The sequence below is a fragment of the Eubalaena glacialis genome, chromosome 8 (assembly GCF_028564815.1).
Source record: "Eubalaena glacialis isolate mEubGla1 chromosome 8, mEubGla1.1.hap2.+ XY, whole genome shotgun sequence".
Taxonomy (NCBI): Eukaryota; Metazoa; Chordata; class Mammalia; order Artiodactyla; family Balaenidae; genus Eubalaena; species Eubalaena glacialis.
Genome location: NC_083723.1, coordinates 93,315,194 through 93,328,343, shown reverse-complemented (window position 1 = coordinate 93,328,343; position 13,150 = coordinate 93,315,194). Strand labels below are relative to the sequence as shown.

Sequence of the window (13,150 nt, the reverse complement as noted above, 5' to 3'; positions counted from 1 at the left end):
CTACGTTATTGGGTTGGCTTCAATCTCATATATATTTTTAGGGAAACTGCAATTTTTATTTTCTATCATCACCCATTTTCCTTGTCATAAACTCTCTAAATTAACATGATGTGTACTCTATGGTAAAATGTACCAACATGTGCAATACATCTTAACTGAAATAACAACCAAAGAAAGAGAACAAGATTGGCTTTAAAAATACTATGATATTTTGACACAACATTTGATTAAAAAATCTATTTATATGTATCTGATGATTGATCCAAATCCTCTTCGGCATACCACATACCTCTCTATTTGTGATTTGTACTGTTCTGCTTTACAGGTTGCTCAAAAGTGGGTTTCCTTTTAATATCTGTAAACCTATCACAGAAAGATATTCTCTCTGGCTTCAGCCTCAAGGCGGTGATTTGTGCACTGATAGGTGTACTTTGTTTAGTGTCACCCGTGGTGTAGATTGGATAGATTTTGTAAAAGATAGCATTACTTTAAAAGAAACATACAATTTGACAAGCGATTGCATTTTACTTTCATTTTATTGCCATATTTTTCATCACACTCATTGTTTTCTAACTGTCGCTAAATTGTTCATTTTCTTAGTCTGTCACATCGGTAGAGCTATTTACTGTTTATAAAGCAATATGCACTTACAGGTTTGGGAGATGGTTTGGGCTCTGAGGGTCGCATGTGCAAGTGGGTCATCATTGCTTGAAGACGTTCGCGTTCTTTAGAAAGCTGTTAAGAAAAAGTGAGATCAGAAGCATTTTAGAAATGACTGATACAGCTATTTTATTGCAGTGATACATCTTATCATTGAGCTTGTCTCCGAGTAATGATTTCTGCATATAAAAGTCTGTGTCCGTAGGAACTTATCTGGGAGGAAATGCAACTTTAGCTATGGAGGGGGGGAACAACTTTTATAGTTTTCCTTATGTTAAAAGGTCAGAGAAAACAAATAACACTTCATCTTTTTGTCAATAAGAGAATTGAGGTCACAGTTGCCTCAACAGTAACAAGTTACTGAAACCATAAATTAGAAGGCCCATGGTGTCTCTTTAAAGTCCTGTGGACACTGTTAGCTATGGACTGGTGCCAGCAGCTGTGAAGGGGTGAAGGGTTCTCAAAGCGAAGTGCCTGCCAGGATTGTCTCCACACTTCATGCATTCCCACTGAGGTCCAGTTAGTGCCCCCTGCAATCTGCCATCATCAATCTAATTCAATAGAGTGACAGAGACCGGGCAGTGTGAAACGCTGAACTCTGCCACGGAGTAGGCATCCACACTTGCGCTGGGTCTCATTACAAGTGACGGACCTTACTTTTCCATCAGTCAGACACAGCAGAAAAAAAAAAAAGAGGCATAATTGGTCACACTGCAGACTGTCTCATCAGCCAAACTCTTAGTTTTAGTCTACCTTTCATAAATGGTAAACAGGTTTACAAAAAAGCTTTTTAAACGACAGCAGCGACAATGCTTTTTATGTGTTCTTGATTATTTTACAAGTCAAAATATTTTTAGGAGCTCCCTGGAAAAAAGCAATGACATTTATGCGTTTAGTGAATGATGAATTTAAAACAATTTAAGACGTAGTAAAGTATGAAGACAAATAAATTGTGTGTTTAATTAAATGAAACAAGGTATTGGTTTGATTGAGAAAAAATAATCTTAAGATGAAATGCTAGGGGACGCCTTAGAGGGTTAGAAAAAATGTAACAAGAATCATATTGAGGGTGATATAATTGCTTTATGATCAGTTTTATGAGTTCTATTTATTTTTGGCCAAATTCTGTTTCAATATTAACAGTAATGTTTTTTAACTTAAGTTAGCAGCATTTGATACAATACACATATTACCATCTGTGATATTGTAATTGATGTGCCATTACTCCAAGTCTTAAGGATTCTTGCAAGATCTTTAATTAAAAATACACTAGAGGTAGAAAAGGAAAAGATTTTATTTAGAGTATTAAATTACAGGCATGATACTGTAAAGGCTTTTTGCTATAATATAAAATCTCATGGAAAAAAACAAGATTAGCTCATGTAAAAACTGTCTCTGCAGTAAAATCATATCCAACTGGGGGGTTGGGTCTAACCTTTTGTAGGGAAACTTAGATTTGACTCCTTTGGGATAGCCAAATGTATATGATATAGTCTAAAGGTTATATTAAGTCTAAGTGGTAAGCACATTAAACTACAACAATCCACCCTGAGTTATCAATCATTGCTATCACTATAAACAATCTAAAATTCCTTGTATTTCTATGAGTCATTGTGTTAAAAGACACAGGATCTGCCCAGTACTCAATTTAACGACCAGAAGTCAGAGAAAGGAGTCCATTAAGGGAGGCTTTGACAAACCTGTATTTCTAACTGCTGCACCACCTGCATTTGCACTCGACACTGGGCAGTGCTTCTGTCGTCCAATGCATGTTCGTTGTTAAGGTGCCTAAACAAACACAAAACACAAAACAGAATGTTAAGCCACGGCTATCTCAGTGGCATATGCTCCACTTAAAACCACTGAAGTCGTATGTCCTCCACAGTGGGAAAAAAGAACACTTTGAAATGATACCAGAAAAGTTAAATATGCTGATGTGTTTAGTGCAAATTATTTACGCAACATAAAAAAGCCCTTCAAATAGTAGAAAATGTCATTGTCTCTAAGCTTATCAGTTATTACAAAAAATATTTTCCCCAAACCATTTGCAGAGTAATAGTAGAAATCACTAGATGAATTTCATATACTCATGCCATTTTTTTTTAAAAAGGACACCTTATAAATACATGAACGAAAAGTAACTCTGAAGAGAACAAAGACAATTCTCTATTCCATTTTTGTTAAAACAGTTTGTGGCTCCTATGATGTTATTTAGTGAGCGATGTCTTATTTCACCAGGATGTGGTACGAATTATGTAAAGATGGCAAATTATTGTCCCATGGAAACATCAAATACTCATGAAGAATGATCACTTGCTATTACTAATAATTAAAGTGCACTGAAGATTCTGACAATCAGAAGTGTAAGATTGACATTTCATGTCTAGTGTCCTATTTGGGAGACATCTATTCTAATCTTTCAAAAAAGTAGGGAAAGATAAGACATTCTCATTATCTTACTCTGATCTTTACTATGTATTAGTCTATTATTATTTCATAATGTTTAAAAAGATCTCTTTAATGAGTGGTATGCTGATACATCAAAAGTAATTTAGTAGAGCAGCATCTCCAATGAACATGAACATATTCAATAATATGTACTTTGTAATATATCATTTATTTGCTGCCTCCTAAAATTAAAAAAGTAATCTTCAATTAATTTAATATCCTTTGGTGTGTCTATTTCACCAATGGGCAAACTAAGGCAGCAATTTAAGAGATGTTCTCATCAATGTATCTAAGTGAAATATTAAACCAAATATTTACAAAATTAAATAAGAATTTATATATTTCTCCATCTGGGCTCAAGTACCATTTAGAACGGTATAATAGTCTACAAAGTTTAGTGCAGCCCTAATTTTACTAAAATTCAACAGAAATACTTTTGTACCCATTCAAATGATTTACTTAGTTTCTTGAAATTGATAATGAAGCAGAACAAATATATAGACAGACAAATATGTAACACATATAAAGAAGAAGTAATTTACAAACATGTAGGTTTATTTGTTAGTAGATCTAGTTTCAGCAAGTAGAAATCTTTGTGCGACTCTGCCCCATCCTTTGATAAATTAAATCAGTTTGTTTTAATACCTCCTCACTGATCATGACAACAAAACCTCCATGTATCTTAGCATAACTGTCATTCTTGGTTGAAGAGAGACTGTGGACTAAAATAGCAGGGTGTATCAGGTCAAGTTTAAGGTGTGTGGTTATAGCGCAGGAAAGGTACTTGTACTCCACCTGTCTGCTCTTAGACTGGCTCTGTTGGTTTGGTTAAGAAACTAACTGGAACGATACACACTACTATATATAAAATAGGTAATCAACAAGGACCTACTGTATAGCACAGGGAACTCTACTCAGTACTCTGTGATAACCTATATGGGAAGAGAATCTGAAAAAGAATGGATATAGGTGTAACTGAATCACTTTGCTGTACACCTGAAACTAACACGACATTGTAAATCACCTATACTCCCCTATAAAATAAAAATTTAAAAAATGATTTTCATAATAAAAAATTAGATAAAATAAACTGTAACAAGAACTAAAATTCACTCACGCTTTCTGAAAAGGAGGCACGGAATGTTAGAGTAAACCACAGGTTAGCTTATGACATTAAGTGTCACTTATTTCTAACTAACAGGACATTTACAAATTGTTTTTCAGGTCCTCCCCCCATTTTAATGAACAATGAGTCCATTTTCTATCAGTGTACTGCAATAGTAGTTGTATTCCTAAGGCTTGATCTCTTGAGGAACACACGTATGTTTGTTCCACGGTCAGTCTAAATGCATATTTTTAAAAATGCTTCAGCTCTACACAAAGATTAGGGTGTAAATGGAGTAAGATAAGCAGAATACACAGCTCTGCAAGAAAAAGATATATTCAGTTTAGCATGTTTATTTTTGCATGAAATTACTTTTTAAAAAGGTTTTTTGCACACTTGTTTACTTCTTAGGGATAATAATTATCCTATACTTAAAGAACTAAAAAAAGTACAAAATGTTTGCATTATATACTTGGGTCTTAGAGACCTATTCAATTTATCTCTGCATCTTTTATTAGAATAGAGACTGTAGACTACAATAATAGTCAATGAGGTTTTGTCTTGATTGAATTTTTCAGTGGAACACAAAAGAACCTTGCCATTAAAATAGTCCTTTATTCTCCTGTATGAAGGCGAAAGGTTTTTAAAGTGTTGTGATGTTCAGTAATGAGCCTCTATCTAAATTATCATTGGTGACAAACTCACAAAGCACTTTTCGAGGACACATAGTTATGAAATGCCAGAGCTGCCACTTTCTTTCCTGTAATTATAGGCTAGCTTGCAGCCCTTCAATGATCATTTATAGAACAGCCTCCAGTGGATTACTGAGAACTTGAAAAACACATACATACCTCTGCCACATCTCCCTTCTCCTTTCCTCGCTATTGTTTACCAGTGATATGTAAAATAATAGTGCCTATTCATTCCCCCTACTTAATTATGCCAATCAAAGTACAGAAATAGTGTCCGGATATAAATACAATGCAATAAGACTAAATAAACAGGCTGCGTATTAACAGTAAATTATGAATTTATGTATTTATGACTATTTTGTGCCCAAATTATTCTCTTTTATGTTTTTATAACTATCTCAGGTACTACATATTGCTGTTCAAAAATTCTCTATGATTTATAAATCAAGAATGAGATAATACTGAAAAATGAGAGGATTGGTAGATTTTCTCAGTCAGTGCCTAATTGCTGTTTCAAAATGCATATGCAAAGGGACATTTCATTAATCATTTAATCATGTCCCTTGCAGGAAGTTGGAACTAATGTTGCAAATACCCTTTTCATATGAATGCTCCATAATACTATCTTATGCATTTGATATATTGCCTATGTCATAAATTATAGCTGCTTCAAAAGGACCAAGTGGGGTTGTTATCCCTGAAGATGCTTGTTACAAAACCTTTATTAAGTTTCTTTTTTTACTTATTGCTAGTTCTATTTCACAGCTTCATACTAGCCAACAATAATACTCTTTCTGATGGCAAAGGTCTGTAAATTACCCATGCAATCACTAACACCATTTCACAGGCCTGTTCTACTTCTACTGGTCTGCTAACAAGGCGATTACACACAAATTACTGAATGCCTATGAAATATTTAAATGCATTCTACTCTACTATGCATTAATAAGAGCAAAGCAAGCTCTGGAATTCTGGTTAGCTCCAGTCCCTAATGTCCCCTAATGAGCCTCTTACCGAGACTGCAGTTCAAACAGAGAGGTGAAGAAAAAACGCAAAGGGTGCCTTCAGAAAGGCAGCACTGAACAAACATTGTGTGAGCCAATTCTAATTTATGGGTCACTTTATAGGTATATTGATTTTTGTTTTCAAAATGGAATAAATGATGTGGTCAACTGATGTTCTTTCAAAACTGCACTGAATCTACGTGCTAGGTAGGTAGTGTCCACTAGGAAAAGAAAGTGTAAATAGGCAGTCAAATTCTTTCTAAAAACAATTAAGCGAGCATTTCAGGAAGACAAAATGTAGGAAAGGATCTTTCCAATTTATTTAATGCACAGTTCTCTTTAATTAAGCTTTTAAGGTTATGAATGCATGTGGTAACTTCAATTATATACACCCCAGATTAGCAATTCTATTTTAACCTCTAGATTTTTTTTTCAAGTTCATTTAAAGTTATAGCATTTTATAAGCTAAAAAGGGATCAGATTTAAATCCAAGTATGTCAGAGACTGTTTTAACAAAATGTTTCCCTTGCATATCACTGGTGTTTGATTTATTTTGCATCAAGCTTTTTACGTTTAAACACTGACAGGAGTTTAAATACAAAATGTTAGCTGTCACTATTCATTTAGCTGATTATGTGAGATGCCTTAGTTTTGAGAGATGGGGGCACTGTCACCAAAAGAAACAACATTCTGACAAGTTCAAAGAATGCCTTCTTGAGGTCATAATTTTGTAGCCATGCTGCCTAGTCAAAGACAAAGAAATAGACAATACACACTAAGTAAGAGCATAATTTTTAGAGTAGTCAGCTGCAAGAAAAAGGATAACACATTTCCATTAAATATTCTGTTTCTACTACCTTTTCTATTGCTCTTTATACAATGTCAAACCTTAAAATTTTAGGCTTTATAATAAACCTAATTCATTTATGTTCATCAACTAATTGCTCCTTAATAGGCTGACATTTTATTGACACTAACCATTTTGCCATTCTTCAAAGAGTATGTCTATCTTTCTATCTCAGACCATGTTTTGTTTGCTGGCATCCGCACATGCAGGTTCAAGAACACTTGTCTGCCAACTTGAATGTTATGTTGTAAACCTTTTGGTTTAAGCTCTAAAAGTCAATCCATCTACATTCATGCTGACTTAGGGCCAATGGAATGATAATTAATTTTGCAGACAAACTACACTAAAATTTTGCTGGATATTATTACACTTTGACATTTATAAGACAGTAATGAAGAACTAGTATTAAATGCTTTTAGTGATCTAGTGAGATCTTCAATGAGTGGTCAGAAAAATGGTTAGCTTCTGTCGACACCTACTTTATAGTAATTCAAACATTTTCCTGAACACCTTTTAGTCTAGACTTTCTTCTTATATATGTATATATGGCTAAGAATATATATGTTATTCATAAGCAACTGTCCTCTGGTGGATTTTCATTTGGTGCTGGGCAAAAATAGAGGAATTCTGCCAGTTTATTTGGGGATATAATGTGAGAAATAGAATTTGGGACTCTATATTTTCTACTATCCTTTGCTATTAAACATATGTAGGGTAAATAGTAATAATGGATAGCTTCCTTTTATTTCAAACCAATGGATAAGCTGTCTGATACAAAGTACAGCTCAAGCTGTACAATGTATTCCTAGTGCATTTTAGAAATAAAAATGCCACAATAATATTTTCTCAAACACCTTTTATAGTAAACACTGGGTACAAAATTTCTGGAGTATGGATAAACAAAAAACCTGAGAGCTAAAAACCTTTCACAGCTTTTTGAATTGCCTGACATTTTCCCCCCCAAGACTCTCAATCCTCTCCATTATTACAAAAGAAAAGCAAAATCTTCTTTCCAAGAAAATCGGTATTAGTGGTGATGCCTTCTTCAATTCACTTTCCACAGAGACACTAAATCAACATTTTTTTTCTGAATAACTGCAATTAATTTAATAAAACATTATTTTATTTCTCTTCAAATTTCCCACACATTTTTAAGAAAAAGACAATACTAGTATGGAAATATGTCTAATATTTCATTTCAGTACAGTACACTGGCATTAGCTCTATTAACAGAATTTATCACAGATCTTTGACTTACAGAATCTAAGCATATCATAACAAAAATGGACTAAAAGAAAGGCCTTAAAATCTACTGTCATTTGCTCTGTCATCCCTATAAAGTTAATGGGTTGGAAAAGTGGTCAGTCTTTGGGAACAAAGTTGATATTTAATTGAAAGGAAATGCTTTTTTAATTGTAACTTCTTCAGTTTTTAAAAAATACTAACTTGAATATGAAAAAGACCCATGGAGGGTAAAATGAGAGTTCATATTTATAAGCTTGTTAGTAATAAAAATATGTATACAAATTTGAGATGAATAACAATGCTCCTTTCCATGTGCCATAAAGGAAATCATACTGAAACAAAGACATGTATTTTTTTCTTAAAGCTTTATTTTGAATTTTGTCAAAAACAACAACTTAGAGCAATAAAATGTTTGGTGACTGAGCTAGTTCTATGGCTTAAATTGCCATACTGAAGAAATAGCAGCAATAGTCCTCTAAATAACCTTAATGATAAGAAATAATATAACATATTAATAAGGACTAATATATTCAAATGAAGAAATATGAAATTAGTTCTTTAAAGAACTATATTCTTATACCCTGTCTTTATTTTAGCAAATGTTATTTTTCTTAGAGAGGAAAACTTTAGCAAAGTTACTTAACATTTTAAGAGCTCTCTTTGCTTAGAACGGTCAAATCAGTTTCCTATCCAACAAAATGGTAGCTCACAACTGTTCTGGATAATAGGAGTGCAAATTTTCATTCAAGGCCATGTAGCAAATCCATAATAATATAGGAAGCATTTTTTTCTTTTAATTGGTCAGAAATAAGAAAAGGTTAAAAAAATCCTTGTGGAAGTCTTACTGTAATTCAGTTATACAGTTATTATGATGCCAAGTACTTGTGCCTTGTTGTTAAGGTGCTTTTGCTCTATACTCTGTAGTCTACCATTTGTAAACACATCTTTTTGATGTTTCTGCCAACATCCTGGCAACAAAGCAGTGCAATTTCAAATGAGCTAATTAACTTAATTGTTGATGAAGCATGAAACGGTTCATTCACCCTGTTAGCTGCTCCATGACAACATAAGAGTCTCAGCCTGTGAAGTTACTCATCTCCATAAACCTATCTGTAGCTCTCTGTTTAGATCTCTTGTATACTGAAATTGTGCGTGGAAAATGTTTCATGAAAGATGCATATTCTCATTTGAAAAAGAACCTCTTATGAATTAAAAAAAATAAATTATCACTCTATGAAGAAATTAAGGATACATAAAGTTGATTTTAAGCTAGAGAAGCCATATAATCTATCATACAAACATAGGGCCATGTATGTTTCTTTATGATTCTCAGGGCAACAAGTAACAACATGGAGAAAATAACAACTATCTTAAAATTTTAGTTACTATTAACTTTCAGTTTTTTATTCTTGCTGTTAAATAAATACATTAAATATTATTTAAAGTAAGAAATATAAAGTCTGCAATAAAAAATAAACCTTTAAAATCTGTCTTTTGTTTAAATATACGTATGTGTGTGTGTATATATATATATATACATATATACATATATATATAATATGACTTCTCACATAATGTTACTGGAAATTTTTATTGAAACCTTGAAATTTAAGTGAATCCAACAAACACGTGTTCCAGTTATTAATGACACTGCTATAGTAGGGCTACTTCTTTTTTCATTCATTCAAAAACTTTTATTGGATGATTTGTAAAATGTTCTCATGAAAAGGTAAAGAGGAAGAGTTAACCATCTTAGCCTGACTTTGCTAATCTACTTGTTGGAACACACAGAAAACTTACAGTGTGCCTTATGATGGACCTTCACTTTCTTCCTTCAGCTTTCTTTCGTTTATTTACAACAATCTGCTTAAAACTCCCATACAATCCACTCCCTCCCCTAAAAAATGTAAAAAACCTACTTTAAAAACTGTCCAAAGTCTTCACAAATGCTTTCACAGCCTGGCCATTTGCAAACTCCATGGCCGTAGAGAGTGTGAGAGGCCCCAGTCTCCTCATGTGATGAGCTGCAGCAAAAGAACATGGCATCAGATTGATCTCAAAAAGCCATAATCGTTGCAGGCTGCTAGCGCCTGTCAGGTTACGATCAGTGACAAACAGGTCAAAACAGGTCAATTCAGCTCAGAGCAGTCAGAAAAATTTAATCGTTCTATTGAATAGTTCAACTGCCAAGGCTAGATGATGTTCCAATTAGAGGAGAAATAGAGCCAAAGATGACTGTTAATAAACGATGAAAAACTAAGAGGACTGTATAATATCATATGCTAATCCTGCCATATGACCTTAACGTAACATTTACCTCTAAATAAAAATATATATATTCATATGTGGTCAAGTGAAAAAAACCCTGTGTTTTTAAGAAAGTCATAGGAAAATCACCATAAGATTTTTGAAATGTTCTTTTTAGGGAAGATATGGACCTTTAGAATCATTTACATTGTTTAATATTTATGTGTGAACCATATATGTTTCTGCTAGTTACAGCTGATTTAAAAATTCTACTTTGGAACGGTATTCATTAGCTATCTCTTTCTACAATTATCCAAGACTTTTGATAAGTGAGTATTATATCAGATAGACGGATCCTAGAGACATCAACCAACTTCTGAACTATATAATCATCAAATTACTCTCAATTAAAACAACAGCGTGAAAGCATTCAAAGGCATACCATTTTATAATAATGAAAGCTAACAAGAAAAAAATTTTCATGATACTTCTAGGAAGACATAAAACATCACCAAACTATAGCATTATATCTTAAACTGTACTGTAATTATATGTACGTTTCTTTGAAAAAATATTTGCTTAGGGGAAAGGGTTTGTGGCAGCTAGGCAGGTATTCACATACATAACAGAACACTATTAATCCACTCCACTTAAATATGAATTTTACAGCTATATATCATATGAGACTAAGCCATTCTGTTAAGAAGTCCTACACTTATGCTTCATCTTTTAAAAAGATAGTTTTCATATTGAGCAATATTTTAGCTTCTATAGTTTATGTAAATTACATTAAAGGACCTGATTAGATAACGATATGCCTGCATAAATAGAACTAAATGGACAAAAAAGTACATGGGTGATCCTTTTACAATGGCAGTTTTTACACAACTAAAATAAAACAGTAAGTTGAAAAATTACCTAATATAATGTACTCAGTGTTGGTAACTGAAATCAAATAATTTTTCTTTATGAATATTGAGGCAAATTTATTCAGAAAGTTACCACCATAAGTTCATTTTTATTATATATTTATAATTCCATCATGCCACAACAATAAAAAAGGCAAACCAGATCTTCTATCTTCTGGTTTATGATACCTGTGTTTATATGTTTATGTATATCCATTCTCTGTTTTCTAAGCACATGTTTGTAACATATATAAGGGGGATATATATGCATCTTTAATTATTTGAAACTGGTTAAGTTTTAAAATGGTAAAAATGTTCTCATTTCAGCAATCAGGTTAATCACAACACCTTAGCCGTAAAATTATATTGACACAATAATTCTGCATGCACTTATTAACAAATAACTTTCTTCAGGAAATTCCCCACTCTATCCATTAAACTGCTGGTATCTGAATTGCTTTTTTTCTAATGAAAATAATATAAATACAAATAATCTAAAGGTTTCTCTCTATTTAATTAGTTGTTCTACACATTCTGCCCCTGTTAAGTACAAATCATTATTTTTAGTTTCACAAATGGTGAAAGTAAAGTTTGGTGATATGTAACAGAATGTATCTCCTGAGATTTACCTGTCTCGCCTTGCATTTAGAACTGAAGACTGTCCATTCACCATGGAGTGATGGGTTATTGGTGGTGACGCTTTGGAAGCGGTGGGGGAGGTAGTCGAGGAGGAATTGTTAGTAGTGAGGTCTAGCCCTCCATGCTTAATGCCGTTGTCTTCCATACTGTGAACTCCAGTCACTTCTTTCCATAACTGCTGAATCTCAGCAGGACTTAAGCCAGCTATAAAGTGAAAGAAAGCCCCACTAATATAACAAAGTAAATTTCATATAATGAGCTTAGTATTATCACTGGATTAAGGCCAACCACAAAAGTGATGTTACCAGAATTATTAATATATGATAATAAACCACTTTATACCATCAGCACTATCGTTTTCTCTTCAATAATCAGTTATTTGTTAAAGACTACCAATTCAAGAACAGTACTAGAAATAATAGTATTGGGGATAATATCAAGGATCAGTAGAAAAAACACAGCAAGTTCCATTTGAAAATTAAACTATTCAACTTTTAACTTTTTAACTATTTAACTTTATTCAAGCTTTTACTTATTGCTAGTATGAAGTTTTTATCAGTGAGGAACTGAAAGAACATTTGGAAATAATACATATCAAAAGAAATGAAAAAAGAAGTAAGGTGGGAAACACAAATGTCAGGGGAAAACAGCAAACACTCAAGTCAAAAGAAAAATAGATTTGACAATTATCTAGTTATTTTGATCTTTCTCAGAATGGCCAAGGAAATAACTGAATTTCATTTTGAGGTCCTGAATAAGCCAATATGCTAACTTACATGGATTAATTAAGCAGATAATATCTAAATTTCTCCTTCATTTTATGACAGAATAAATCAACTACTCATTTTAAACAAATTCCTGGCTCAGATTATGCAAATTTACCTGACTTATGATGAATGAAAATAGAAAAGCTACGTACAATACTTTAGCTTTTCACTGTAATTTTGAAATAAGGAATTGAGAGACTGTTATTTACAGTATTTGACTTACAAAACATTACTCATATATGCTAATTTCTGTGCCTTCATATATTCTTTATACACCTTATGCTCCTTAATCCTTACTACAGTCCAATGGAGTTGATACTTTTATTGTAACCAATTTATTTACGGATAAGGAAGCAAAGTGGGAGAGAGGTTCAAAAATATATCTAAGGTCACAAAGCTTATGTGTGATAAAGCGGTGATTTAAATCCAGGCAGTCTGACTTGAATGCCTTTGCTCCTATAATATTTTATTAAAAATATGAAAACTGCTGAATAAAGATATACAGGAGAAAATGTACTTGTAATTATAATTGCTATCATTTATTGAGCATCTACTATATTCTGGCGCTTTACATTCATAATCTAAATT

General features: G+C 32.8%; 1 protein-coding gene across 1 annotated transcript in view; it reads right to left on the bottom strand.

Moving 5' to 3' along the window:
• Positions 1-13,150, bottom strand: part of FOXP2 (forkhead box P2) — a 253,343-nt gene that overhangs the window by 33,811 nt on the left and 206,382 nt on the right. Inside the window, exons 8-11 of the mRNA XM_061197955.1 lie at positions 11,786-11,999; positions 9,921-10,025; positions 2,361-2,448; positions 652-735 (exon numbers count right to left, since the gene is read on the bottom strand). Of these exons, the coding sequence (XP_061053938.1) occupies positions 652-735; positions 2,361-2,448; positions 9,921-10,025; positions 11,786-11,999 (491 nt within the window). The remainder of the gene's footprint in view (positions 1-651; positions 736-2,360; positions 2,449-9,920; positions 10,026-11,785; positions 12,000-13,150) is intronic.